The sequence below is a fragment of the Haliaeetus albicilla genome, chromosome 1 (assembly GCF_947461875.1).
Source record: "Haliaeetus albicilla chromosome 1, bHalAlb1.1, whole genome shotgun sequence".
NCBI lineage: Eukaryota > Metazoa > Chordata > Aves > Accipitriformes > Accipitridae > Haliaeetus > Haliaeetus albicilla.
Genome location: NC_091483.1, coordinates 27,112,635 through 27,137,887, shown reverse-complemented (window position 1 = coordinate 27,137,887; position 25,253 = coordinate 27,112,635). Strand labels below are relative to the sequence as shown.

The window sequence follows — 25,253 nt, the reverse complement described above, 5'->3', positions numbered from 1 at the left end:
TCTTTGCAGTGTTAGAAAACAGGCACCTTTTTTGCCTTTGATTAAAAGCAGGTGATTCGGAGCTTAAGTATCAATTCAGGTTAGCAGACTTTTCTGTCCAGATCTGAAATACTGAAACAGGCTCATTTTGGAGAGGATGGATTAAGTGGGAAGACTTATTCTTAATCTCATTTTTATAGAGTGAAGAAGTTGAGGGAGTCTTTAGCCTGTTGGAAAAAAGGTCAGTATTTCTTTCAGCTCTGTTGAAAAGGGATTTAGCAACATGCTTTGGCAGTGAAGGCAGCCAACGCTGTCCTGAGCTGTATTTAATAGGAGTATAGCCAGTATTTATAGGGAAGTGATTATTCCTCTCTGCTCAGTATTTCTTAGTGACATGCGGAACACAGACTCCACAATCAATGAGATTGTAAAGTAGGTATGTTCATTCAGCGCTGGGCAGCACGGGGGGTAGTTCCACCAAAGTCGTACGCGCCTGATTTGGCAGTTCACTTTAAATTTATACAGTCAAGTGTTACATATACATAGAGTTTCGCAATATGCCTATACATAGGCATTACCTAGCCCCGCTTCATATTAAAATTAGCTCTAGGAAGTCATTTCCATAGTCTCCTCTCAACTGCGCTTGCGCAGTGCCTCCTTATGGTGGTCGTCTGGTGGTTGTGAAGATGAAGGCTGTATGTCTTCTTCACGGTGAACTCTTAACCTTCTGTCCCTGGGCAGACTCAGTTGTCCCTTGGCATTTGTCCAAATCACAAGGTCAGTCTTGGCTGGTTCTTGGAGTCACTGCTGCTTCTTATCAGGGACTATCTCGTGTGCCAGCCAGCCTCAACAATGAAAGTGTTAAACATCACTTCTCATCCCCTTGGGCCATGTCTACCTCTGTTGAAACTTCTTTAACTTCATTATAAGCTAGATAATTATTAAACAGTTCCTATCCACATTCATATATCTACTATATCTGCTAAGGTTTCTTTGGTTCCCCATCTCATTAGCTGTATCTAGAATACTATGTCTTGTTTTGGGTCTTTGATCCAGGAAAAACATAAACTGGAAGTAAGCCCAGTGGAGGGACCATCAGGGTGGTCAGGAGGCTGGAGCACAGGCCCTGTGAGGGGAGGCTGGGGGAGCTGGGTTGTTTCAGCCTGAAGAAAAGGTTCAGGAGGACCTAACAGCAACCCCTTCATACCTACAAGGAGGTCATCAGGAACATCGGGGCCAGGCTCTTCACAGTGGTGGAAGGATGAGACACAAGGGGCATAATTTGTAATAAGTAGATAAAAAAAAAATAGATTAAAAAACAAACAAAAACCCCACAACAAACCTTTCACTGCGAGAACAACCATGCAGTGGAACAGGCTGCCAGGAGAGGTTGTGCATCTTTGGAGGTGTTAAAGGTACAGCTGGATGAAGCACTGAGGAACCTAATCTGATGTCGTAACTGATCCTGGCCAGAGACCTTGAGACCTCCTGAGGTTTCTTCTCATCTGAACTATTCCGTCAGTGCTTCTGGTTCTACAGATATGGCTGGCCGTTCTCAAAACCTGTGTTCTAGAAAAGACTGTTAACCTGTAAATAAAAATGTGTTTATGCGATATACATGTGGATTATTGCCAGAATGTGTCACTCTAGCCCTAAAGGTAACAAATAATTGCCACTTAACAGATATTGTGACCTTAGTTCTTAAAAGATAAGGGTAAATAACTGGGAGGAAAATCTAAGCCTGTCATGGTGTCAGGATACGAAGCACCTTTAAAGGGCATCAAACTCTTAGTTGCCAAACATGATCCTTTGGAGTTGAAGAGTTTGAAGATGCCTTTACCTGATTAAGGCAAACCTACTCGGCAGTGTTCAGCATGATAAAAGAGCTCAAAGATACTTTTTTTTTTCCTTGCTTAGGTAGTCCTGGTGAGTGCTCTTAACAAAAAATTTGCATGTATTTTATTTCTAATGTACATATTTACACATATGTGGGAATGAATATTTTTTTGTGCTTTTTGGGACATACTGTTTCAGAAACCTGGCACTGCTGTGGAACACACTGAATATTAAATGCCAGGAAAATGGAAACTAGTATCCTTCTTACTATTAAGAGGTGTAAAGAAACAGATTTCCACAGAACTGGTAAAACTTGGATTGTACAAATAAATAACCAGTAACCTTGAAACTTTTCCCCTCTATCTGGGTAAGTGTAGGGATTTAGGCCTTAAAAGACAGCTTCTGTTGGTACATTAGTAATCCTAAATGAGAGAATTGCAAAATCCCTCTTGAGAGGTAGAGGGAATATCTGCTCTATTTCTACTACTGAAAAGAATTCTATACAGGATGAGTAGTTAATGCTTTTAATAAAAATTGAAATTTATTGCAAGTGACAATATGATGATGGTCTCAGTTCTGAGAACATTTGAATGAATGGTACTTCTGTAATACAGCTTTATCTTACTTGCACTTCTTTAGCATCACATGAGCAAAAAATGTGTTGGCAGCCTATTAGAGAATGTAGATAAACTTGTAACTTTTAGATAAACTGCAGTTCACTTTGTGCATGCATTTGTATATTGTAAGCATAAACATTGTACAGCTGAAATATGAACACAGCTCTGAAAATATTTTTACTGTAGGGAAATAGAAATGATAAGCAAACCTATTAAACTCGGTCCTGTTTCTGCATACCTAAATGTACTTTCATCAGATCTGGTTTAGCAGTTGGTTTTTGTGGTTTTTCTGGGGTTGTTTTTTTTGTTGGTTTTTTTTTTTCCCCAATGGTCTACATGCTGTGATGCATACATATAGCATGGAAGAAAGAATACTATAAAAACAAACTGAGACCTGGAATGCTTTTAAAAATAAAAAAATAAAAAGAAAAACTCCCAAAAGCCAGTTTTTATTCATTACTGTCAAGGTAGTAGAGGCTACCCAGCTTCCTTTCCAGTTCTGGTCCCATAATCCTAAAAATTTGACTGAAGAAAATACAAACTAGCTAACAGTTGTTTCCTGCTAACTGTGATATAGATAACAATATGACACTAGAACTTTCTCTCATGTTATCTCCAGTTGTGCAGTTTTTTCTGCAGTACTTTATTTATAGACCCTTTTTCTGCAACTACCAAATACAAGAGTATATTACAGCTGTATCAAATGTTTGAGCCAACCTTAACAAAAGTGAATGAGATTTCAAAATACTACTGCCTAGAAACCTTTTCTACTTTGTATACGAGTATGTAGCTTTCCTTAATGTCAGAGTAGATCAGTCTTACTGTTTTGGACACTCTTGTTCCAATAGTATTGTTCATATTTGGAACAGCAGGTTGAGAACTACTTGTTTGGAAGGCCTGTGCAAATTATGACTATTCAGTCCTTGATAAATTAGAGAAGTTAAAATATTTTGAGGAATGTTACAGAAATTCTACGTACTGAATGAGAAACACCAATTGTGAGCTGACTTTATATGAAAATGACCTTTATGTGAAAATCGGATGATGAACAAGCGAAATAAAACTGCTTGTTGTTCTTAAGTTCTAGCATAAAGAGCCAAATGTGGATGTGCTTTCTTCCACTTATCTCAGAGCTATACCCCCAGTCACCTGGGTTTTTTAAATGGCAGTCAAATGGGGATGCAGAAGACGAAAGGAGCTATTTGCATGGGAACAAGTAGAAGCTCAAAGTGGTTCCAAAAACAAAACCTGTTCCTATAACCTGGGTGTATCCCTTACAGGAATTTTATTTATGCTTTTGGGTTACTTGGCCAGTTTTGCATGAGTCTTTGAGACTCCCCCAGTGGCTGTTCCATAGCTTAGAGCAATTGGGTTTGATTTTCAGACACTAGATGTTGGCAAAATGGCCAGGTCTGAGCATTGCTGCCTGGTTACTGAAGAAGTCTAAGGCCTGTGACTAGACTAGGCAGTTTATGGGCATCTCCTGTTCTTCATATGGGGCATTCCAGGTTCAACAAAAGAACCAATAGGATATTTTACATAAATTAACATAAGGACAACATGGAAGCTAAAAGGAACACACCCCTCATGGGGACTTGAATGGATATGTGAATTGGGGACAGGAAGTTGGCAGAAAAACATATGTACTCCCTATAGGGAGTTCCTTTTACAGCCTGTAGCAGAGGATGATAGGCTGTTTGGTGCTCTGCATCTGTCACTTCTCTGGCCAGTCAGATGGGCAGCAAGGGACTGGAAGCTTCAAGCAGAGTGTTTTTGTCTTTTTCATCAGTAGAGTGTCTGCTTTCGTTTGGAATATGGGAGAAACAGCTTGAAATGGTACTATAAAGGAAAGCCTTTATTTTTACAGATCACTGATCAGATGATATATAGCACCTTGAACTATCAATGTAAACAAAGGCTTGACCACAGTATGCACTCTGCTTGAAATAATCTTGATGAGCCATCAGAAATGGTGGATCAATATGCCTTACAACCCATTTAAAAGTACCAGGAAGGAACACAACTTTTTCCTGCAAGCTATAGGTATAATTGCTTTGCTTACTAAGTTAATGTAAAAACCTGAATGCCGCTCTACTTTTAGGTTAAGTTATTGTTCATCTGTAGTTCAGATGCTCTTTGATCTTTAGGGCTTCCTTGGATGTCATTAAATATCTGAAAATAAAATCTTCCTTTTGCTTACGTTACTACTGGTGGGGAAGAGAAGGAAATAACTAAGGCTACTACTTACTGTGTTGCTCTCTGTTTTTCAGTAAATGCATAGTTCTAAAAATGTTTAACCTGCACAGGATATAAAATGTATCAAGTTTTGCTGATCTCTACATCAGTGACTGCTACCTTTACCATGGTGTTGAGAAGAAGGGTCTTGACTTAGGTGAATGCTAGGTAGACTTGTGTTCCAAAAATTAAGCAATTGGGTTCAGATTTTTTCTATACAGTCACTTAAGCATTCTGTTGTATGCTTATCTTTAGTAGACAGACAGAATAGAAGAATGCGTGTGTGTGAAGAAAAGGACTTGTGAAAGTTGAAATGCTGTTCTACTACAGTTTTAAGTACAGCTGTTTGTTTAAGAGCAGTTGCTCTAAAAGAATATTCTTAGTTGTAGGAAGCATCAGGGAGGTCGTTGCCTGGCTGCTGGCTTAAACATCCTCTTTTCTTTTGGAAGCAGAGTTTACAGTATGATTAGTAAGAGGAAGAAAAATCATCTGAAATCACCACTTATTTTCTTGGGTGTCGGTTTTTTTGGGGGATGGAGAGTTGGGTTTTGGGTGTTTGTATATTTTAGTCTTCATACACTTGTTGATTAGGGATTTAGAAAAGGTCAACCAATGACAGTGGATTTCAGAAACACTGCAGAGAGGTTAATTTAGAAATGCTTCTTGATTATTTCAGTATTATTTGTATGAATCTCACATATTTGGGATCTGAACCTTTACCCCTTCTCTCCTTCAGCAGTAAGAGCAGCAGCTAGGAAATCAGTGGGATTTACATGCTGACCAAATGTCTTCACTGTTTGAGGGGGTGAGGGGGAAGGGACCAAAACAGAAACACCTGGCTTTCCAGGCTGTTTTGATTTTACATTGTCCCTGCTATCAAGAGATCAGTTACTAGACAGATTTTTCCTAACCAGATAGTTTTCTTTTAAGCCAAGTTCTGTGGTGTACTGTTAGGGAGACTGGCAGCTCTAGCTGCCATCATGACTTAATTGTACACGCAGCATGGCAAACCGTGGCAGCCTGTATTGGCATGCAGAGACCTGAGGTAGTGTTAGGGTTGAACTTCTCTTAGAGGAACAATTAAAAAAAGAATTATGCTTTGCTGGTAGATAGTGAACACTTTGTATATGATAATACTACTTTTGCCATAGGAGCTGAGCAGAGTAATAAAAATAGGTACACTGCAGCTACGATAAGTAAGTGGTTTCACAGAATGTTAAAGATGGGGGTGCAGAAATGGCCTTTGTTTTCAACTAGAGCAATGTCAGCTTTGTAAGGTGAACTGCATTCTTTTTCTCTTTGTAGAAAATGTTATAAAATGTATGCACTTATCTGATTTTTTTATCTAATGAGATTTTGCTGAATTGACCAATGCAGCCTGAAATAAATCGTGTGCGATAATGAGTCTTGCTATTTGTTCCTGTTTAAAAACAAACAAACAAAACAATTTAGGCATGTTTTTAAATAACTAAAACACAGATCCATTTGTAGTCTGTTCTGCATATAGGTTACCATAAGTAAGAATCTAATCCAGAGGTATATATATCAGTTCTCTGAAGTTTCAGACATTTTTTAGTGGGTACTACAGTAGCTATGTAGACACTTTTTTTTTTTTACTTTTTTGGTTGAAATATTTGTTTAGATCCAAGAAATTTAATGGAACTAACCATTGAGTACATTTCTGAGATGAATCTAAATTACTTTATACCTTACAAAACCAAATCCTGTGGTGCCTTTCTGTTTTCTGTCCTATCACCTGGACTAACAAGATTGCCTGATCTATATGGACAAACCATGTTAATATCTATAGCAACCCTAGGGTCAAAAAGGAGATATTTTGTATGGAATGCTTCTAAGCAATAAAATTCAATATTGCTGCAAACATGGATTAGTCTTAATTATGACAACTGTGCTTTCATGATCATTAAAGTCCATGGATCTTGTCCTATAAAAAAAAAACCAAACAAAAAAACCCCAAACAAACAACAACAAAAAACCCACCAAACAACAAAAAGCCTAAGTTGGTACTAGTTCGTAAACTGATCAGAGATTTATCAAGTTGCTCAGTAGGAACTGGCTTGAATTATTTCACAGTAACCACCAGTCTCTAGTTTGCTTTTTGACTGTATACGCAAGTAGACTTGGATGGAACTTAGAATAAGCATTTTTAAGATATTTGTTCAGTGTCACATTACTAGTTCTGAAGGTCCTCAGTATCTGTTTTGTTTTTTTGCAGATGATACAGCTCTGGAAGAAAGATTTGTCTTCACAATTTGCTTTACAGTATCTGAATAGCAAAAGCACAATGGACACTTTTTAGAGTTTTACAGAAATCAAAAATCATCTAGGAACAAGAACATTGGACTTCAAGGAATAACAGACTTTAGAGAGCCCAGAAATTGGTCACTGATAAACCTGATTTGGCCATACAGCTTGGGAATGAATACCATTGAGACAGCAAAGCTTGAAGAGCATATGGAGGGTCAAAACAATGACACTTCTAATGGCTACTCACGACCTACTCTCTCAGTCAGTGAAGAGAACAAAAATGGCACTAGCAAACCAAAGGGCTTGTCTAATGGCTTGCGAAAAACAACAAAGAAATATCCTGATTACATCCAGATTGCTATGCCGGCTGAGTCTAGGAACAAATTTCCTCTGGAATGGTGGAAGACAGGCATTGCCTTTGTCTATGCTCTCTTCAACTTGATTCTAACAACTGTCATGATCACTGTGGTCCATGAGAGAGTACCTCCAAAGGAGCTAAGCCCTCCCTTGCCTGACAAATTTTTTGATTACATTGATCGTGTGAAATGGGCTTTTTCTGTATCAGAAATAAATGGAATGATACTAGTTGGATTATGGATATTCCAGTGGTTGTTTCTTAGATACAAGTAAGTAGCTAAATTTTTTTCCTCTGCTGTACGTTTTCAGAACGTTGGTTTGCCTTGTTCATTTTGGGTAGAAGAAATCTTACGGCAGAATCTGTAGCAATATTGTAGAATAGGGCTGGCAGGAAAATGGCGAAGAGATGACTTCTTTAGAATGTGTTCCAGTGTCCTTGTTGGATATGGAGACAGGTTTCTCCTGATTATTGAATAATGTTTTTTAAATCTGAATTTGACATCTATGTTGTACTAGTCAAATTTATTCTGGGATTGGGTTTTTCAAGCCCATGGCAATGTTTAAACGGGAAATCACAGTGATGTAAAAAATCTCATCCAGATTTGAGGAGGAACCAACTGTCTTCTACAGCTAGACTAGAAGCTTTTTCCTTTGTCTTCATGTGCTTAAACTAGGATATGGTTATAATATGGGACCGAAAAGAGAAGGTCACTGAGTCAAGGAAAACTATGCCTGACTGCACACCTGAATTAGACGGAGGCCATGTTAAATAGGTTAGATAGCTTTGGTGGGAGCTTTGTGGTAGTTCTATACTATTATGAGCTAGCAAGACTAAAACCTGAAGAAAGACTTTTTGGTATTTGATTTAGAGAAGTGTGTGGTGGAGAGCAGTGGGTGGACCTGCTCTTTAATTCTAGGGATTTAGCTGTTTAATAAAGGTAGAGCTCCATAACTGTTATATGTATATCCTGCATGTGAACTTTGTACTCAATCTTTTTTCCCCCCTTCCCTTACTTTCAGATCAATAGTGGGACGCAGGTTCTTTTTTATAATAGGAACTTTGTATCTGTACCGCTGTATTACTATGTACGTTACCACCTTACCTGTGCCTGGAATGCATTTTCAGTGTGCGCCGAAGGTAAGAGCCTTTGCTCCCTAATTCTTGCCTTGGTATTTGCCTGAGTCCTTATGGCTTATTAGAGCAAATAGAAGATAATGTTCCAGGTGTTATTACATAACACAAATTACTTTCAATTGATGTCTTCAGAAATGTAGATAGTGATAAACCAAAAGTTGTAGGATACAAAAAGAGCCTCAAACTGTTGCTGCAGTTAAGATGCTTTAAAGGAGAGTGCCTATGTTGAAATAGTGCTGCTACCAAATTAGTAAACTTGCTTCTGAGGCTCAAGCTAATCACTCAATACTGCAGCAATACTTTTTTCTTACATGGTGGGATACCTATGGTCAATATTGTAATTCATAGGCTGATACACAAGCTTGTGTTGCAGTATCCTTTTAAAAACCCACAATGTTATTATATGCTTTGTCCTGTTTCTCACATTATTTTGTCAAGAGCTATCGCAATACCAGAAGTCAGCTGCCTATCCTTCCTTCCAACCTGCAAAATGTATGTAAAGTGACTAAAACAAGTTCAGCTGTTTAAATGAGCTGATACATATAGAAACATGTACATGCTAATATTTCTACAAGAACATTAAAAAAAATTGTGTTGGTGTAGTTAAGTGGTGACACAAAGGACTTCTGTTATTGCCGTTTTACTGATAAAAAGTTGTAGACATGTAATTGTCTTGGAACAAACAGTATCGTGTTGGCTGCACTGAAAGAACAGGCACTTGAGAGAGTAAGAAACAGTTTGGCTATACAGGTAGAAGATAAGCATTTTGAAACCTAAAAATTTTGCCAGTTTGCTTAGGGGATAAATTTGTCACTTCTTGGGTAGGATCTCATCAGTTCTGAGGTACAGCATCATGTCTGTTCAGTCTTATTCTTTCACATTCACAACTTAGGAATATAGTGGATGAACTACTTTTCTTATGAATCAGTATCTATTTGACAAAGCTTTATTTACATAACACTATTGTAAAGACTTAGCTGTTTTGTTCTTCTAGCTTGGGGAATGACTTTGTGTAGTAGGCTGTGTATTGAGGAGTGGGAAGAGGTAAGCAAAGGAAAACTTAAATATCTCTGCTGAAAGTCTATTTTGCTAGCATTAAACCAGGATGAGTTACTATTTTTCTGATTATGGAGAACTCAGTTATCCCTTTATCTTGTTTGTTTTTTTTCCCAGAGTTAATCTTTAAACAGCTAGGTGAAACTGAGTGTTTACCTTGTATCTATGATAAATCAAAAGCTGATCCTAATGCGTGTTTAAAAAACCCCAGATCCTCTAATCTGAGTAACTCCTGACTGAGTTTGTAACCAAATCTGAAATTAAGTGAGTTTGAAGATTTTTGTCCTGTAGAAACATTGCTCAGCTCTCAACAGAATGATAGAAGCGGTATGCAAGGTTGTACTGTGTTGGAACCAGTTTTCAATGGGTTTTATCCATTCTGTCAATGGCTATCATGAGATACATGACCTTACCAATTTTTAATGTTTACCTTTCCGGTATATTCTGCATCTCATTCTCATACAATGCGTATTTTAAATAGCCTGAGAAAGCATAAACAGAATGCTAGTGTTATCAAGCTGATCTTTAGAACCTGTCAACTTTGATATGCATGCTTATTTGTTTAAGAATATGTGAAAGAAAGTGAAGGTAACGTGTCCTTTTCTCCCTGTCTCCCTGACTCCACATAGGTTTGGGCAAGAAGTTTACTTGAGTCGCTTAGGGTGTGTCTTAAAATTTTTTTGTACCTCTTTTTCTGGTGTTCTAGTTGAATGGAGATTCTCAGGCAAAGGTTCAGAGGATCCTGCGACTGATTTCTGGTGGTGGTCTATCCATAACTGGATCACACATCCTGTGCGGAGACTTTCTGTTTAGTGGTCACACTGTGGTATTAACGCTGATCTATCTGTTCATCAAAGAGTGTAAGTGATGGTATTTCAACACACTTTTGTTGAAATCTGTTGTACTGGGAAAACACGTGATAAAAGTGCATGTAAAGCTATTGCCCTCCAAAAGTTACTAGTCAGCTGTACACAGACTGTACATGTACAGGTTTGAAATACAAATCATGACTTTGAGCGAAAATGGAATGTGGGTTTAGTAGAAGTGGTGTGGGCTTTAATTAAGGGCTTAATGTGACTAGACATGTCACTTCTGTCTTTATATAATGTGTTTACTGGTTGATTGAAGCAAGCTAGCTTTTTGTTATTGATTGACAGGTTATTCAAATTTTGGGTAAAACATACTGTAGTTAATTATGCAGCTCTGTGGGTTGGCTGATATACCTTAGATTTTAAGGAATTTTTGTGGCTTGACCACAGCACCATTGCACTCTCATACTACATCCAGAAGCAAAGTGATTTTTTTGAAGTGTGCTGTACATTAGTTACTGCAAACAATGAATAGTTGATTCATGCTCCTTGGGTGTCTTCTGCTAGAGTCTCCTACTCATGCCTCTTGGAGTTGATAAGAATTTGGCAAGTGCAGAGAAGATACAGTTGGGGTTATAGTTTCCCCCGTTGCTTTACATTGCTATGGGGCATGGGGGGAGGGGGAGAAATCTATCTGTGCTGTACACACAGCACTGATTGAAGCTTTGGAGAACTGAGCACCAACTTCTAAATCTGATATACGGTAAGCAGTGCTGCTACCCTGGGAACTTGGCTGCTCATGAATGTGTAGTTGGTAGTTCCCTTTCCAGTTCACATGTTTGGAATTGGAATCTTCTCTCCTATTCTTGTGTCCCAAACTAGGCAAATACTATCTTGGCTCATGGGGATGTAATTCTCACTGAAACAAAAATAAGACTAGCCAGCATTAGTTGAATGCCTTCCTTTTTATTAAAAGGTTGAGGGAAGTGTTGCAGTGCTACGTTCTGCCTTAAACAAAAAACACAATATAAAAATGCCTGTTTAATATGACAAACTTCAAATCTGCAGATGCGAGACATTCAGAGTGATTTAAGATGCTGATTATAGTCTGCTGATTCTTAGGCCTAAGTCTTTCTTGTAAAGTGAACATTACTGGGTTTTTTTGCTCTGCACTTCTCTTCCTTTCATCCCTTGCTGCTTCTTCATTTATTCCCCCACACTTCAGCTTTTTTGCCCAGAATAGTTATTTACATTTTTAGCCTTGGTATGTCTGTCTTGCTTGGGGCTGTTTTTATCAACTTCTTCAGATGACTTGGCTCCTTATAATTTATTTTTTTTTTAAATCGGCAGATACAGATTTTTCTGTGGTGTTTTGGGGAGAGTTGAGAGAATTTACTGTTTTGACACTTGCACCACATTTAAGTCATCCTACAGTAACTCTTTTGCACAGGCCTCTCAAACTACTACTGGGTAGGCTTGTTAAGATCAGTAACTTTTCTGCTGGTATTGTGTGAAAGTAAAGGCTGACCATTGCCCCACAAGGCAAGGGGTGCCAAAACCTCCCACTGTGAGTGAAATGAAGCCCATTAGCCTGTCAGAAGTTATGAATGGTTGTTGTGACACCCAAGGCATTTTTCAATGGGGAAAGAAGGGCAGGGGAACTTTTCCACTAAAGTGGCTTAAATGCATTTTGAAGAATAGCTTTGCTCTCATTTGTTAATCTTTAATGAAAGGGTATAAATTCACATACTGTACTTCCTGGTACAGTGTATTCTGTTTCATAGAACAGAGGTCTCATGCAAAGTAGTTAAACCCTAGGAATTAAAATAAGGGTGTCTTTTCCTGTATAATCTATGATCTCTGCTCAGTTTGTATCAATCTAGACATTTTATTTGAGCATAGATTGTAAAAAGAGCAGAGATTCAAAGCAGTCAAGTAAAATAATCAAGTGTATGTCTTGCCTCAATTCTGTTTCTTCTCTTGCACCCCCTACCCTAGAAGTGATTTAATTAGAAAACTAACTTAATTTGACTAGAAAATGGGTGATGGTGCTGTCTGTCTCTAACTGCAAGCTCATCTTGGGTTCATTTTACAAAGTAAGAACACCTCAGTAAGTTTGCATAATTCTTTAGTCTTGTTTTCTGTGTCAAAACAGGGTTTGTGTACCAGTGTGGTATAAATGAGTTACATTTTAATATTTAGTACCCTTAATTAAATCACCTTTTTTTATCTTTTCCCCTTCACTTTGTGGATTGCTATAATAGAGTATATGGCTTTTTTGTGTGTTTTTTTTCCCCGTCACCTCCCTATTTCACAGATTCACCACGTCATTTCTGGTGGTATCACTTAATCTGCTGGCTAATGAGTGCTGCTGGCATAATTTGTATCCTTGTTGCTCATGAACACTATACTGTAGACGTCATCATTGCTTACTATATCACCACACGGCTTTTTTGGTGGTACCACTCAATGGCTAATGAAAAGGTGAGTGGCAAATACCTTTAGAATCAATGTATAGCTTGCATTTGTTAATACTCCTGAAAGGTCAAAATTAGTTCCTAATTTTGAAATAAAAATAGAGGTTCCATACTGAAGTTTGAACAAATTGGGAAAGGAGTTTCACTTTACTGTGGATTAAGTAAATATTTAATGGATTAAGATGTTCTTTTTTGATCTGTGCCTGTTATGAAGTTATTTCAAAATTTGTTTTTTAAAAATTCCTGTTATTTTGGCTTAAAGACTTTTTTTAACTTCAGAAAAACTTTATTGCTGTAGTGGATGTATAGAATAGCCCTTGTTTATCTAAGTTTATGAGTAAACAGTAGTTTAGTAATAAAGTATCTGACCAACCTAAATTATCTTGACCATCCTAAAATTCTAGTGACAGTTCTGTAAATGTCACTAGAAGTACATTGTTCAAAAGGTAACTGCTGCAGTTGTTTCAAGAACACTTTCAAATAGGAGCATAGTTCTCAAGCCATTTTAATCTGGTTTTCAGCTATTAGTCATCAATGGAAACGTGACATGCCCAAAAGGACTCACATTGAAAGACTTGAGCACTCTGTCTCCCTAAATTTTGTACAGCAACAAAGCATCCCTTTGTGTAAAAGATGCTCAGATTGTAGTATACATTTGGACTCTGATGTATATGCTATCTCAATATCCTGGTTTTTTGTAGGCTAAATGCACCTCATCTTTGCAGAAATGCATGCAAATAATTGCATTTTTGTAGTTGTCTTGACTCAACATAGTTGATTATAATGATTTAAACTGATTGTCTGTTTCTTTTTTCTCTTTATCTACTTATGCCATTACAGACTTTAAAGGTCTCTTCGCAGACAAATTTTCTGTCTCGAGCATGGTGGTATCCAATATTTTATTTCTTTGAGAAGAATGTGCAAGGCTCTGTTCCTTGCAGCTTTTCCTGGCCGATATCTTGGCCTCCCAGCTGCTTCAAATCTTCATGCAAAAAGTATTCACGGGTTCAGAAGATGGGAGAGGACAATGAAAAATCTACCTGAAGAAAAGAAGGAAAGCATCTGCTCTGTTTTTTTACCAAAACATTAATGCTGTAACCAAAGCTCTTAAGAGGACTACACTGTAACTGAAGAAGTGGACCAAGCTTCTGTGCAATTGATTGGAAAGACAATTGTAGACAAACATATTGCCATTTCGTATGTTTTCCTATCACCAGGCTGTACAGACCTATTCTACTCTTCAGTGCTAATAGAATGCACCACTGATGGGATTTTTTTATTAAAGAAAAAATGGAGCAGGACTTTGCTTTACTAATGAGATAGAGGCCAAAGACCACACTAGCACTTTCATTACTAACTATCACTCATCCACAGAAGCACCCAAAAATCTCATCTTCAGAGTTCTGGAGTGCGTAAGGGCAAAAACATGCTAAAATGTAAAGGCATGATATCGGCATATTTGTGGCATATAAAAAAAATAACACAATTGTGGGAAGTGGTTTGTTGCATTATTCTTGCTAATGAAGGTAAGGCCTTTGCGTGACTGGTACAGCTGGAAGCAAGTCTTGACTTTTTTTACACTCTGTGGGTATGAATATCTTATGACCCTAAAATACTACTTACCACCATTATCTCCCATATATTCTACTATATACTAATTTTTACATTTTTTATTAGTAATTTTATATTTAAAATGTTGTGCTACCTGATGACTTTGCAAATTAGGAATAGCTGCTAACATCAGAGCTCAAGGAACCTAAAACTTTATTTTTAAAAAAGGACATGGTTTCAAAGTCTAAATCTTTAATTGCAGTTTGGCCTTGTGTATATAGCTATACAGTGCCTATCAGTGTATGTACATGCATATACACACAAAAGCACATACTGTTGTGTAGTTAAACACATATTAAAACTACTTACTGGAAAGAGTGATCATACTGTTCTTAATTCAGGCAAAAGTCCTACAGATCGTACCTGCCTGAGGAATGCAAGGCCAGGTCCAAAATGGGGCTATATTTAAAATAAACATTTTAATTTTAGTAGCACACTCTTGCTGAAACTATGTAGCAGATTTGTTTGGGAGCCATAGTTCTGCATTGACTTTCCTTTTTACCTATTGGTGCATTTCTGCGACTTCAAAAAAACCAAAAAAGTGCCAAGGTGAATACCTACAACAGTAGCATTTCTTCAATTATTACCTAAACCCATTTCATATTAAATGACACTGTGGTAGAACTCACATGCAGATTCCTTTTTTCCCAGGGTTTTGTGCAACTGACATGGCTTTAAGCAAGCTGGCTGAGAATGTGGGAAATTACCATGGCAAACATGTAACAAAATCACAAATTAATTAGCTACCTGGTTCTTGTTGGGTTTTATTGTTTTGTATTGTTGGGAAAGCAAAGTAGAAAATTAGCATACCATGTTTAACCATTTATGTTCTGTAATAATTTCTGCAGTTAATTTTATTTTCAAATCTTCAGTAAAACCTGATAGCAAAGATAAAACTGCGTTAAGTGTTGAAGTGATACTAATGTAAAGGAAATGCTGCTTATTTTAAGACTGTCTTGAACTGAGTGACAAGTGTGAACAGAGTTTAAATAATGACAACTTGTTTTTAAGAAGTCCAGTTAAAGTTACAAAATGCAATATGGAGTATTCAAATATGATTTTTTTTTTTCAGTTAAGGGGATCAGTTGCTATGAGTTGTACATAAGAATATTATTAATGTGCATTTCAAATATTTTTTGTGCATTATCAAAGTAATACAATAAACAATGTTCCTTATAATACATCCTTGGTAAAACTTAGTTAAGAAAGAAATTCTGCTGATGTTTGGTTTTGTTATAATAATATAAATAAGCTTCTTAGACTTTTATAACATGCCCCTGGAAGTTGTGTGTGTGTGTGGACATACCTATGTTTCCATTTGCTTGCTCCTGGCAGACCTTGAGCAGCTGAAAAGCCAGTATCAAAACATATATATGAAAGTCCTTTTTCTGTATCATATAAATGAATCTGTTCGATGTCAGTCTGTAAATCTCCCAAGATACTTGTTACATCAGTACTACTTCATAGAGCATAATATCTTTTTTTGAAGCTGAATTCTAAGCTTTGTGATATCTTAAATATGGTCATGTTAAGCCACTTGTAGTAATACTATCTTTTAGAAATTGTGAATTAATTTCATTAGTGGTAACCGTGTCTTGAAAATAACATGAAAAGCATTCCAGTAAGGAGCTTAAACAGTTGGGTTTCATCTGGTGGCTGAATAATAAATACTTTGATAGTCTAGATAGCTAATTGTCTGCATAACCACCACCATGTCTCAGTGGGATTTCTGCAATATATCTGCAACATAGAATTTCTTCATGCAGGATGAGGTGTTTGGTTTTTTACACTTATTCCTGTTTTTGAAAGGAAAAAATATGAAAGTGATGATTGAGCCAAGAAAAGATTAGGCTTTTGTTGGGTCTAATTCAGCTTTCTTTCTACTGCTGAATTTGATAGAAACTTCTGTTGTAATACAAAAGGAAAGTTTAAATGGCAGCCCTAGCTCAAAATACTTGATTCCTGTTCTGGCTTGGCCCTCCCTTAAGTGCTTAAATTTTCTCCATTATATCAAAGCCCTCAAAATGGTGTGTTTTAATTAGCAGAAAACCCCACTTCTCTACTCTCTCAATAGCTTTAAATTGCTTTTGCAAACTTGGACGGTATAGATGTTTAGGCCTATATGTAAGGTGGTGAAATGGGGTAAGTAATGGTATATGCTAGTGCTTACTGCTACAGTAGTTTATCCAATACAAACCACAGCCAGTACATAAAAATTACTAATTTTAAGAACTTAGTGATCATTGTAGTTAAATACTATGAAGCTGAAAACATGGTTTCATCCTAAGAGGAAAAAGGATTGCAGTGGGTAAGAACAGGAGAATCTTAAGTCTTCACTTAATTTACTGATCACTTGATTGTAGGCTTATTTGGGCTGTATATGCCCAATGTTATGCAGTATGTCACTGTAATTATTTTTTCCTGGAATTACAATAATAATCTTCCTTACAGGTGTCACATGAGCTGCACCTGTACTGTGACTATAAGTAAAATGCTGCTTCTCTCTACTGAAGAGCATTTACATGCTGAACTTCCCTGACACTTAAAAAAAAAGACAAGGCACTACACTTTTGTACACCTGGCGTATCAGTTGACTTGGATGCTGTTGGGTGCTTTGCATTTATAAAACAACCTTTCTTAAATGCCTAACCTAAATTTAAAACTGGATTTAAAAGGTTAACTTGAGCATATAAAAAAAGTGCTGCTATGTTGTCATGCTACAGGTGCTTAATTCCTATGCCAGAAATGATTAACATATACTTGAAACAACTGTAAATTGACATTTTTATGGTACGTGCTTAGCACTCCCATGTGGACGTAAATGGTACTAAATGTTAATCATCATTGCTATCTTTCCAAGAAAACAGCAACAGGTGGGGTAATAGCAAAAAGAGCTGTGCTAAATGTTGCTATGAACTCTAGTACTGGATTTGCTTCCCTCCTTAAAAAAAAACACACCCCACACCCCCCCCCCCAAAAAAACCAAAAACGGGGGGTGGGAGAGAAGGAAGGGGGGGGGGAATCAAGACTGTTTTTATATGTTAAAATACACTACCTTCATGTAATAGAGAAATAAAGCTCAGTAATGGAGATGCAACTGGGAAGTATTTTAGAAGATGAGAGAGAATTATCTTAATTAGATTATGGCAAATCCACTTATCTGTGTCTTAAATCAGAATCTGTTCAAACTCTGGCTTTCTCCCATCATTAGTATCTGGCTAGACAAGTTATCCTAAGTTGTTTGTTACTAACCCAAATTCCTTTTCTCATTTCAGTAGATACGAAGTATGATTTACAGTTCTAGAGACCAGATCCATTAACTTCAGTGCAAGGTGAACTCTTTCCATTTACTTCAAATGAACTTTCCCCAACTCTTTAACTTAAAAAAAAAAAAACCAAAACTATCTTAAAGATTCATGGGGTAATTTTAAGAACATGTCCAATCTATCAGATGTACTGGAACCATTTTTTCCTTGCTGGCAGACTTAACAGCTGTAAAGCTCCACTGTCATCTTGATATTTTTACAATGTGTGTTTTGGACTTACCTAGAAGTCTTCTGTAGGCACACAGAATTAAAGTGATACTGTAAGACTGCTGAATTTAAGTGTTCTATACCAGGCATTGTAAAATCAATGTCTTAAATTCAGTTACTGAAAAAGGGGTCTTAAAAATAAATACTTCTGTTGGACACCATTTAAATGAGTGTTACTGTTTTAAGTGCACATTGGAAAAATATCCTAGCATGCCACTGAAGTAACTTTGCTTATAAGTTAGCCTTCATATGCTATTTTATGATGCTTCCTAGTGTCCAAGAAAAAAAAAATTGTGCCGAGAAACTGAGAATTAAGACAAAGGCTTTTGTTCTAGTATTTACAAGAAAAGGAAAGATGAAAACATTGAAGTAGATGGTGATCATATGTTGCTTTTTAAACAAAATTGAGCTGAAACTAGACCTAACTTTTAAGTAATGTAGAATTACATTGTTTATGTGTAACAGTACTGCAAAAAAACCCTATAAGGAAACAGGCAGTATTAAGCACTTCATTCTACAATACAGATGTGTGTCTGTGCTGTGGATTGTGCTGGTTCTCATCCATAACTTACAGTATAAAAATAAAACCCAACTCAGTGAGAGTTGCTTGGAGATTTTAAAATACTTAAATATGATTAGCAAACTTCCGTAAGCTGTTCCTCCAAGCTGTCACTAACAGTTGCTAAAACAAGAACAAAATGTTGCAATGCTTAAAACATAATGAAGCTTTTCTCCAGTTGGCTCAAGTTTCCATGTATTTAACCATTTGATTAAATCTCACTAATCTAGAAAGTAGCACATAAGAATTTCAGGCTAGGTACAGGTAACATATATTGTAGGAACAAATTCTAGTTCTGAACTCATATTTTATTTCGGTAGGTAATCTTTCCTAACAAAACACTTAGAATGCCTGAATGATGTTTTAAGATGAAGTAATGATCTGTGCAGTCTCTAGTGTGTATCTAAAATACTGGTGTTGAGGATTCCTTCTCTCCTGGTGGAAATTAGTGCTTAAAAACTCAGGAAGATATGACTTGTTTTCAATGAAAATACGTTAATTGATAAGGACTTGGAGTTTAGCAAATACTATGAGAAGTTTGTTTTCTGTGGCTCTCTGCTGTGGGCTAAGCTTTAAGTTAGAAGATGCAACCCAGGTAGGAGGAGAGGGCAAACCAGCTCTTTCTGGAAGCAGTAATTTGTGACTTTTTGAATTCAAATTGCATTGGCTGCATGCTACAGGCAGTCTTATCCGTACAATAGTGGAAAAAAAGATGCTGTATTATACTATTACAGTGTTCACTCTTTCAAATGATTCTGTATCGTTTGGCCCAGCCCTTCCCTTAGATGAGAAGTGAATGTTTTTGTGCTTTGCTTGCTGTATGGTTAGTCATAACTGGTTTCAGTTCTGGTAAAGGCCAATGGAAAAAATGTAGATCCATTGTATACAGTGCCTAAGGTGTTTTTAAAGTCTCCATGCATGGGTTTCTTCTAGCAGAAATACTCTTCTTTCAAGCTATGCCTATACAATATTAATTTCAGCTCTTGTATTTGTCCTCTGCATAATAAGGTCCTTAGGAAGTTAGCATTTGTGAAACTGCAAAGACTTATTACAGAAGAATCTCTTTTGTGCCAATTGAGATTGATTTTCACAAAACAACTTTGCTGAAATGTGTTTGAAGGTAACTTTTTTTTTAAGAAAAAGTGGTCAGAAACTAGTCTGAAGTACAGGCATCTTGAGCAGCTGGTGACCCAAGCACTATGCACATGTGTGTGGAGAGGGGTCTCTGTGGCATAGGCAATATTGGGTGCAGTATACAGAGGCTTCTCTGGGAAGATAAACTAGGTTGTACTTACACATTAGGTTGTGAGCCAGCTTTCCTTGTTCTTTTGAGCTTCTTTCAGACTGAGGGCACAGTACCAAAGATGGCAGTCGCTAAAAAGTGTAGTGAAGATCACTTACTAAACCAGAAAACTATGAAAGGGGCTGAAAAGGCAGACCACTGTAAAACCAGTCATCAGAGAGCCGCGTTCTAATTCAATGGAGTATATAATATGGTGTTACTTCAAGCATGTGAATTGCATTTAAAATGAGTGGGTCTGTTCACTTTTTTTAATTAGAGATGGCATGAGTGCTGAGAATACTGAGGAAATTTATCTCCCTGCTTACTTTTACCTCTACCAATGAAGTGTTTGTATACAGACCTTAAAAAATATTGCTAAACTCCAACCCCTCTTCCATTTTGAGTACCTTGTTATTAGTGCTTTGTTACTTCTGTAAAAACTGGTTTTGCGTTCCACTTTTTTCATAGCTTGTTGCCGCTCAAAATGCTGCTTACGCTTTAGCCTAGGTGGCTTTGGGCTCCTGTCTTTATCTGCTTCTGTTAACTGCCTTTTCTAAATGGCTCAATACAGAAGAGTAGGATTAATGTTTGAGAAGGCTCCAAAATTAACACTAAAGCCAAAAGGTGTTCTTGTCAGACACATCTTTGCACACTTTGAAACTTTGAAATTATTTTCAATTATAAAACCTAACATCCTAGGGCATACTTTTTATCTCAGGAATCAATTCTTACTCTTTAAATGTTTAGTACATTCATTTGTGTTTATTTTTCTGATTCAGGAGAGCATGTGTGAGATGTGAAAAAGATAAATCCTGGCAGTTTTGTGAGGTCAGGGTCACACCAAGGAACCTGAAAGTAAAACAGGAAAGAATGGTTTGACGGCTGCGGTTCTCATGCTTTCCATGTCACTTTGAGGAGAACTCTAAAGACTTCTGTAAAAACCGTATAGGATGTCACTTTTAACTGCAACATGCTTTCATCCTCATTGGCTGACAGTTTTTCTTGCATGATTTCTCCTAGGTTGAATCTGCAGCTTTGTACATTAATTGGAGCTGTATATCCAACCTGGGAAAAACTAGGCAAGAAAAGCTGTTGGCTGCTGAGGAACCCTAGATGGTAATATAGGAATGCTGTAATGTTTGCATGATGAGGAGTTAATACATGGCCTTTTTTTTTAATAGCTTTAGGGTCCAGTTCTGCAATTGCTGTACAGCATAACGTTACAGTAATAAATGATACTACTTAGAGACCTGTGCTGCAGTTTGTACTGATGTTTGCAAACTGGACCTCATTTCTACATAAATTGTTCGTAAGTAGCAAGAGTTGGCTTTTATGTTGCAAAACTTTCAGGATGATGTTTTCTAGCACTTCAGCTGTTTCTGTTAAGTGGATGCCAACTGAGTGTTGTGGTTTGCTGTATACTGAGAGATGCTAGAGTTGTGATTTGTAAGACATTGCAATATGTGTTCACTCTGTAAAAAACAAACAAAACTATTGCACTAGCTGTACTTTAAAAAAAAAAGCAATAATGTGAGCATCTTGTAGCTTTTATCTCTAAAGGTGCTATCTGTCACGATCACTTGCACTGTTGACCATGAATTTGGTAAAAACATGTTAAAGAAATTGTCTTATGTGGTTTACTCAGCACATAAAGTTGAAACTTTTTATGGTCAGCCTGCGTACTAACAAATGCAATACTTTGTTGGACTACTTACTGCCACACATATCCTTAAAAATCAAAAACCTATGTCCATTTATGGTGCTAATGATCTCTTAAAAAATACCAGGAGCTCATACTCTATTCTTACCCATGAACATTAAGGAAAGCTGTTGTGACACCTTTTCAATAAAGCAAAATTTCTGTACATTTTAAGCCTGTTCCAAATGCTTTTTACATAAATAAGACCCCTTTCTTTTTCTGTTTTATATAAAAACTGCAAAATATTATAATAAGTATTTTTAATGCAGGAAAACATTAGGAGTGTATATGGGTCTAGACTACGTGTCCAAGATTAAATTTTCATACATGCTTAGGATAGCTAATTTTCTGAAACTTGGTCTAAAATACAAGAATTGTATTAGGTAGGATTAAGACATAGGCTAATATTAAAAAAAAAAAAAAGAAAATTCTCTGGCTTCATCATCATTGTTTTGAAGCCTTGGAGACAGAAAGAGGATGTGAAATGGACAAAACTGTATTAGAAGAACACTGATTATGCAGTATAGATCCATCTTTTGCTGAAACTTCTGAAAAACAAACTTGTGAAGAACATGACCGTGTAACCATATCTAAAGAACAGAAGTGGAACTTGACATAATTATCAAGGGAATTCATAGTAGGACATTATAAAAACATGCGAAAGAGCTTTAAACTACAATTGTTTAGGTTGTGGAACAGCAAAGTAATTTTCTAGCTTTGTTTCAAAGCTTCAGAAGCAACCTTCTCTTAAGATGAAAAACTACCTTGTGCCTTCTGTTGCAGAAAATATTGTTGCCTCCCCCCCCCCCCCCCCTTATGATTTTATGTTGCATATAATGAAGGACAGTGCACTTGAAAATCTTTTCGAGAGGCATCTTTGGGCAGCAGTACCTATACTTACTTTCTCTTCATGGAGAATACAAAGCCTTTTGCTGTTGTTAAAGGGCCCTTACTTATCAACTGGCAGCTGTAAAAGTACCTGCCTGTAACATGTTTGGAAATCCTACTATAGTCAACTCTGAAATAAGTATGATGCTCTTAATTGATACGGACAAGTGAACATGCAGAGTGGGTGCCATGTCCAGGTACACACTGGCAAGCGAGCAGGGTGCATGTACAAGGGTACAATCTGGAACAGTGTGGCATGCTTCCTCTTCTCTGAAGTAGTTGCACCCTGAGGTTTTGGTTACTAAACCGCTATCTTTCATATACTGGAATAAGTTCTTTTGAATCACTTGCACCTAGTACTTCAAGAAATAAATAGGCTTCTCTAAGATCTATTTCATGGAACTTCTGTGTCTGTGCAAAGAATATTTCAGGTCTAGAGTAACTTAATTTAGAGCAGAAAAAAACCCACCATCTAGGATAAAAGCAGGGCTGGCTGGGTTTTTTGTTGAGTGAAGATGGATAGTCTAGTAACAGTAGCCTGTATTGTGTCTTGCTACTTGTCTCAGGCTTGCTTTAATAGTAGGATACTTGGAAGAGCTAAAGGTAGAACAAAGTCATCCGTAACACTCCTAAGCCACATTGAAATACAACTTTCCTATCTTTTAATTACTAGATGCTTCAGAGAAAACAGGTTGTCTCTTTTAATTTACTGAAAAAGTCCAATATTTACAGAAATTTAAGAGATAAATGGCTGCATGTTTAAATGCCCTGCAGAAATGAAACCTTTGCGATCATGTGACGCTCACTTAACTGAGAGCAGATTTTTAGTGTTAGCATCTGCTGAGTTACAGAAACATGTTTGTCAGTGCACTAGTCTCAGAACTTTCAAGTATTTTCAATATCCTTTTTGACAAGGAGAGCATTTTTTGTGAATAAAGTGCCTGTGGAAATAAAAATCCAAAAGATGCCTGCAAGCTTAAATAAAGCATATAAAAACACAGCCCACACTTGAAGAGAATGGTTGCTAACTCAACAACTGTATAGAATAATTCGTCAACAGTCTTAAGAGTTGATAGGATTCAAAGGCTAAGATAAAGTTTGAGAAAGGAGAATATTATATTGCTTTTGAAAGTGTACTGTGTTAATTAAACTTCCAGTGTTTCTGCTTGGGCCTTAACTTTGTAACTTGGTTATCTTTAAAGAAAAATGAGTTAATTTGAACTATTCTTTTTGGTTTGGGGTTTTTTTGTGGGTTTTTTGGTTGGTTGGGTGGGGTTTTTGGAAAACACTCATTTTAATGACAGTCTGTACTCTGGTGGGGTGTTTTCTTTGCTTGTTACATGGAGGTTTTTTACCTGTTAAAGGTAGAGTCACCAAATGCTTTGATTACTCAATTTAGGGGAAAAGAGTTTGAGGAATGGATTTTCCTTAAGTGCAGAATTAAAGGGGGGTGGCTTTTATTATACTGATACTAGGACTGAGGAGGAATGATTTCCAAGGAAAGCATTATAGTGCTAAAACTTGTATACATAGTTATTTGGGGTATGCAGAATGTTAGTAAAATACTTGGTTATATTTTGCTGTTAATTTTACACTTTAAAAAGAGGCTATTGGTTCTAATTTTAATTGGAAAAACTGACTTCAATGTTGCAACAACTTCTATTATTTTTAAGTAGAAACATCTATTTATTGACACTTCAGAGCAAAGTTCACATTTGATCAGTAAATTCACCTAAAACTATGAAAGTCGTTTCAATTTTATCAAAATAATGTGAAATTTAATCTCTGGGCAACCTAGAATTGGCCATATGCCACTGAAACCAATCTTTCAACTGCATATGGAGGCAAGGAGAGAATTTCTTTATCTAGTGCTACTTCTCAACTAGACTGAGAAGGAAGTGAGGCTAGATTACTCCTCTATAAAGAAAACAGGCAAAACCAGTAATGTGTTTCAGCTGTGCTGTGAATAACTTAGCTGCTTATTTTCAGACTGCAGAACTTAAACTTTCCTTGAGACTCAGATTTAAAATGTCTTTGGTTCAGATAAATTTTCACTTGTGTTTTTCTCTATTTTTCTAATAGATGCATTTTATTGGTGTACGTTGTAATTAACCACTGAATTTCTGTGAAATATGGAAAAAAAAGCTGCATTCTGTTCTGCCAATTTAAATCTGTGATCTTAGTTTTTCTACTTTGTTTAATCCATGGCTAGTAAAATATCCATTCGCTTTTTATATTAGATTAAAGAGACATTGCATCCAGTTGCCTTAATTGCTTGGAGGAAAACTGACCTTGACCATTTGAAGCTTTATGTATTTCTAAAATTCCTGTAACTTCTGTATAATTGCAATAAAACCTTTTTAATATAGTCCAGCCACTATTTTAAGAGCCACTTGTCACTCTCTTTATTGAATGTTCAATTATTTAAAAAAAGCCAACACCCTTTTTAATGGGTAAGCACCATTTTTCTTTGCCTTTTTGGGGGGAGGGGGGGGCTGGTCACTTCAGAGGTGGTGTACTTGTCTTTTGCCCACAGTGCTGCTTTTTTTTTTTTTTTTTTTGGGTGAGGGTATATCAAGAGTGCTTACTAAAATCATTGATGCTGTAGCAAATGGTTTGGAAGACCATGCAGTAGTGTTTTTCAACATCTAATTATCTTTGTAGGGATTAAATTTTGGGTGGTTGATCAGCTGGAGAAAGTGCACTAAGGTGTACTTCACAAGGATGGGGAGTTACCCTGAAAACCAGGCAGGGGTGTTTTGGTGGTGTGTGCTTGTTTTGTTTTTTCTCTCTTTTTTTTTTTCTTTTTAAGTGGGGAGGAATAAGAACTAAAACCCTCTTTCCTTTAAAATTTAGGTCCAGCTCTGAGGAGTGTCTCTGTGCTGTTCTGCATTTGCCAAGCAGTTAGTTAA

General features: G+C 36.8%; 1 protein-coding gene across 4 annotated transcripts in view; it reads left to right on the top strand.

Moving 5' to 3' along the window:
• SGMS2 (sphingomyelin synthase 2) overlaps window positions 1–24,721 on the top strand; it is a 60,640-nt gene extending 35,919 nt beyond the window's left edge. For all 4 annotated transcript variants that reach the window (XM_069783087.1, XM_069783079.1, XM_069783095.1 and 1 more), the window contains 5 exons: window positions 6,904–7,561; window positions 8,313–8,430; window positions 10,190–10,343; window positions 12,610–12,776; window positions 13,610–24,721. In XM_069783087.1, the coding sequence (XP_069639188.1) occupies window positions 7,107–7,561; window positions 8,313–8,430; window positions 10,190–10,343; window positions 12,610–12,776; window positions 13,610–13,813 (1,098 nt within the window). In that variant the 5' untranslated portion in view covers window positions 6,904–7,106 and the 3' untranslated portion in view covers window positions 13,814–24,721. The remainder of the gene's footprint in view (window positions 1–6,903; window positions 7,562–8,312; window positions 8,431–10,189; window positions 10,344–12,609; window positions 12,777–13,609) is intronic.
• Window positions 24,722–25,253: the final 532 nt, after the last annotated feature.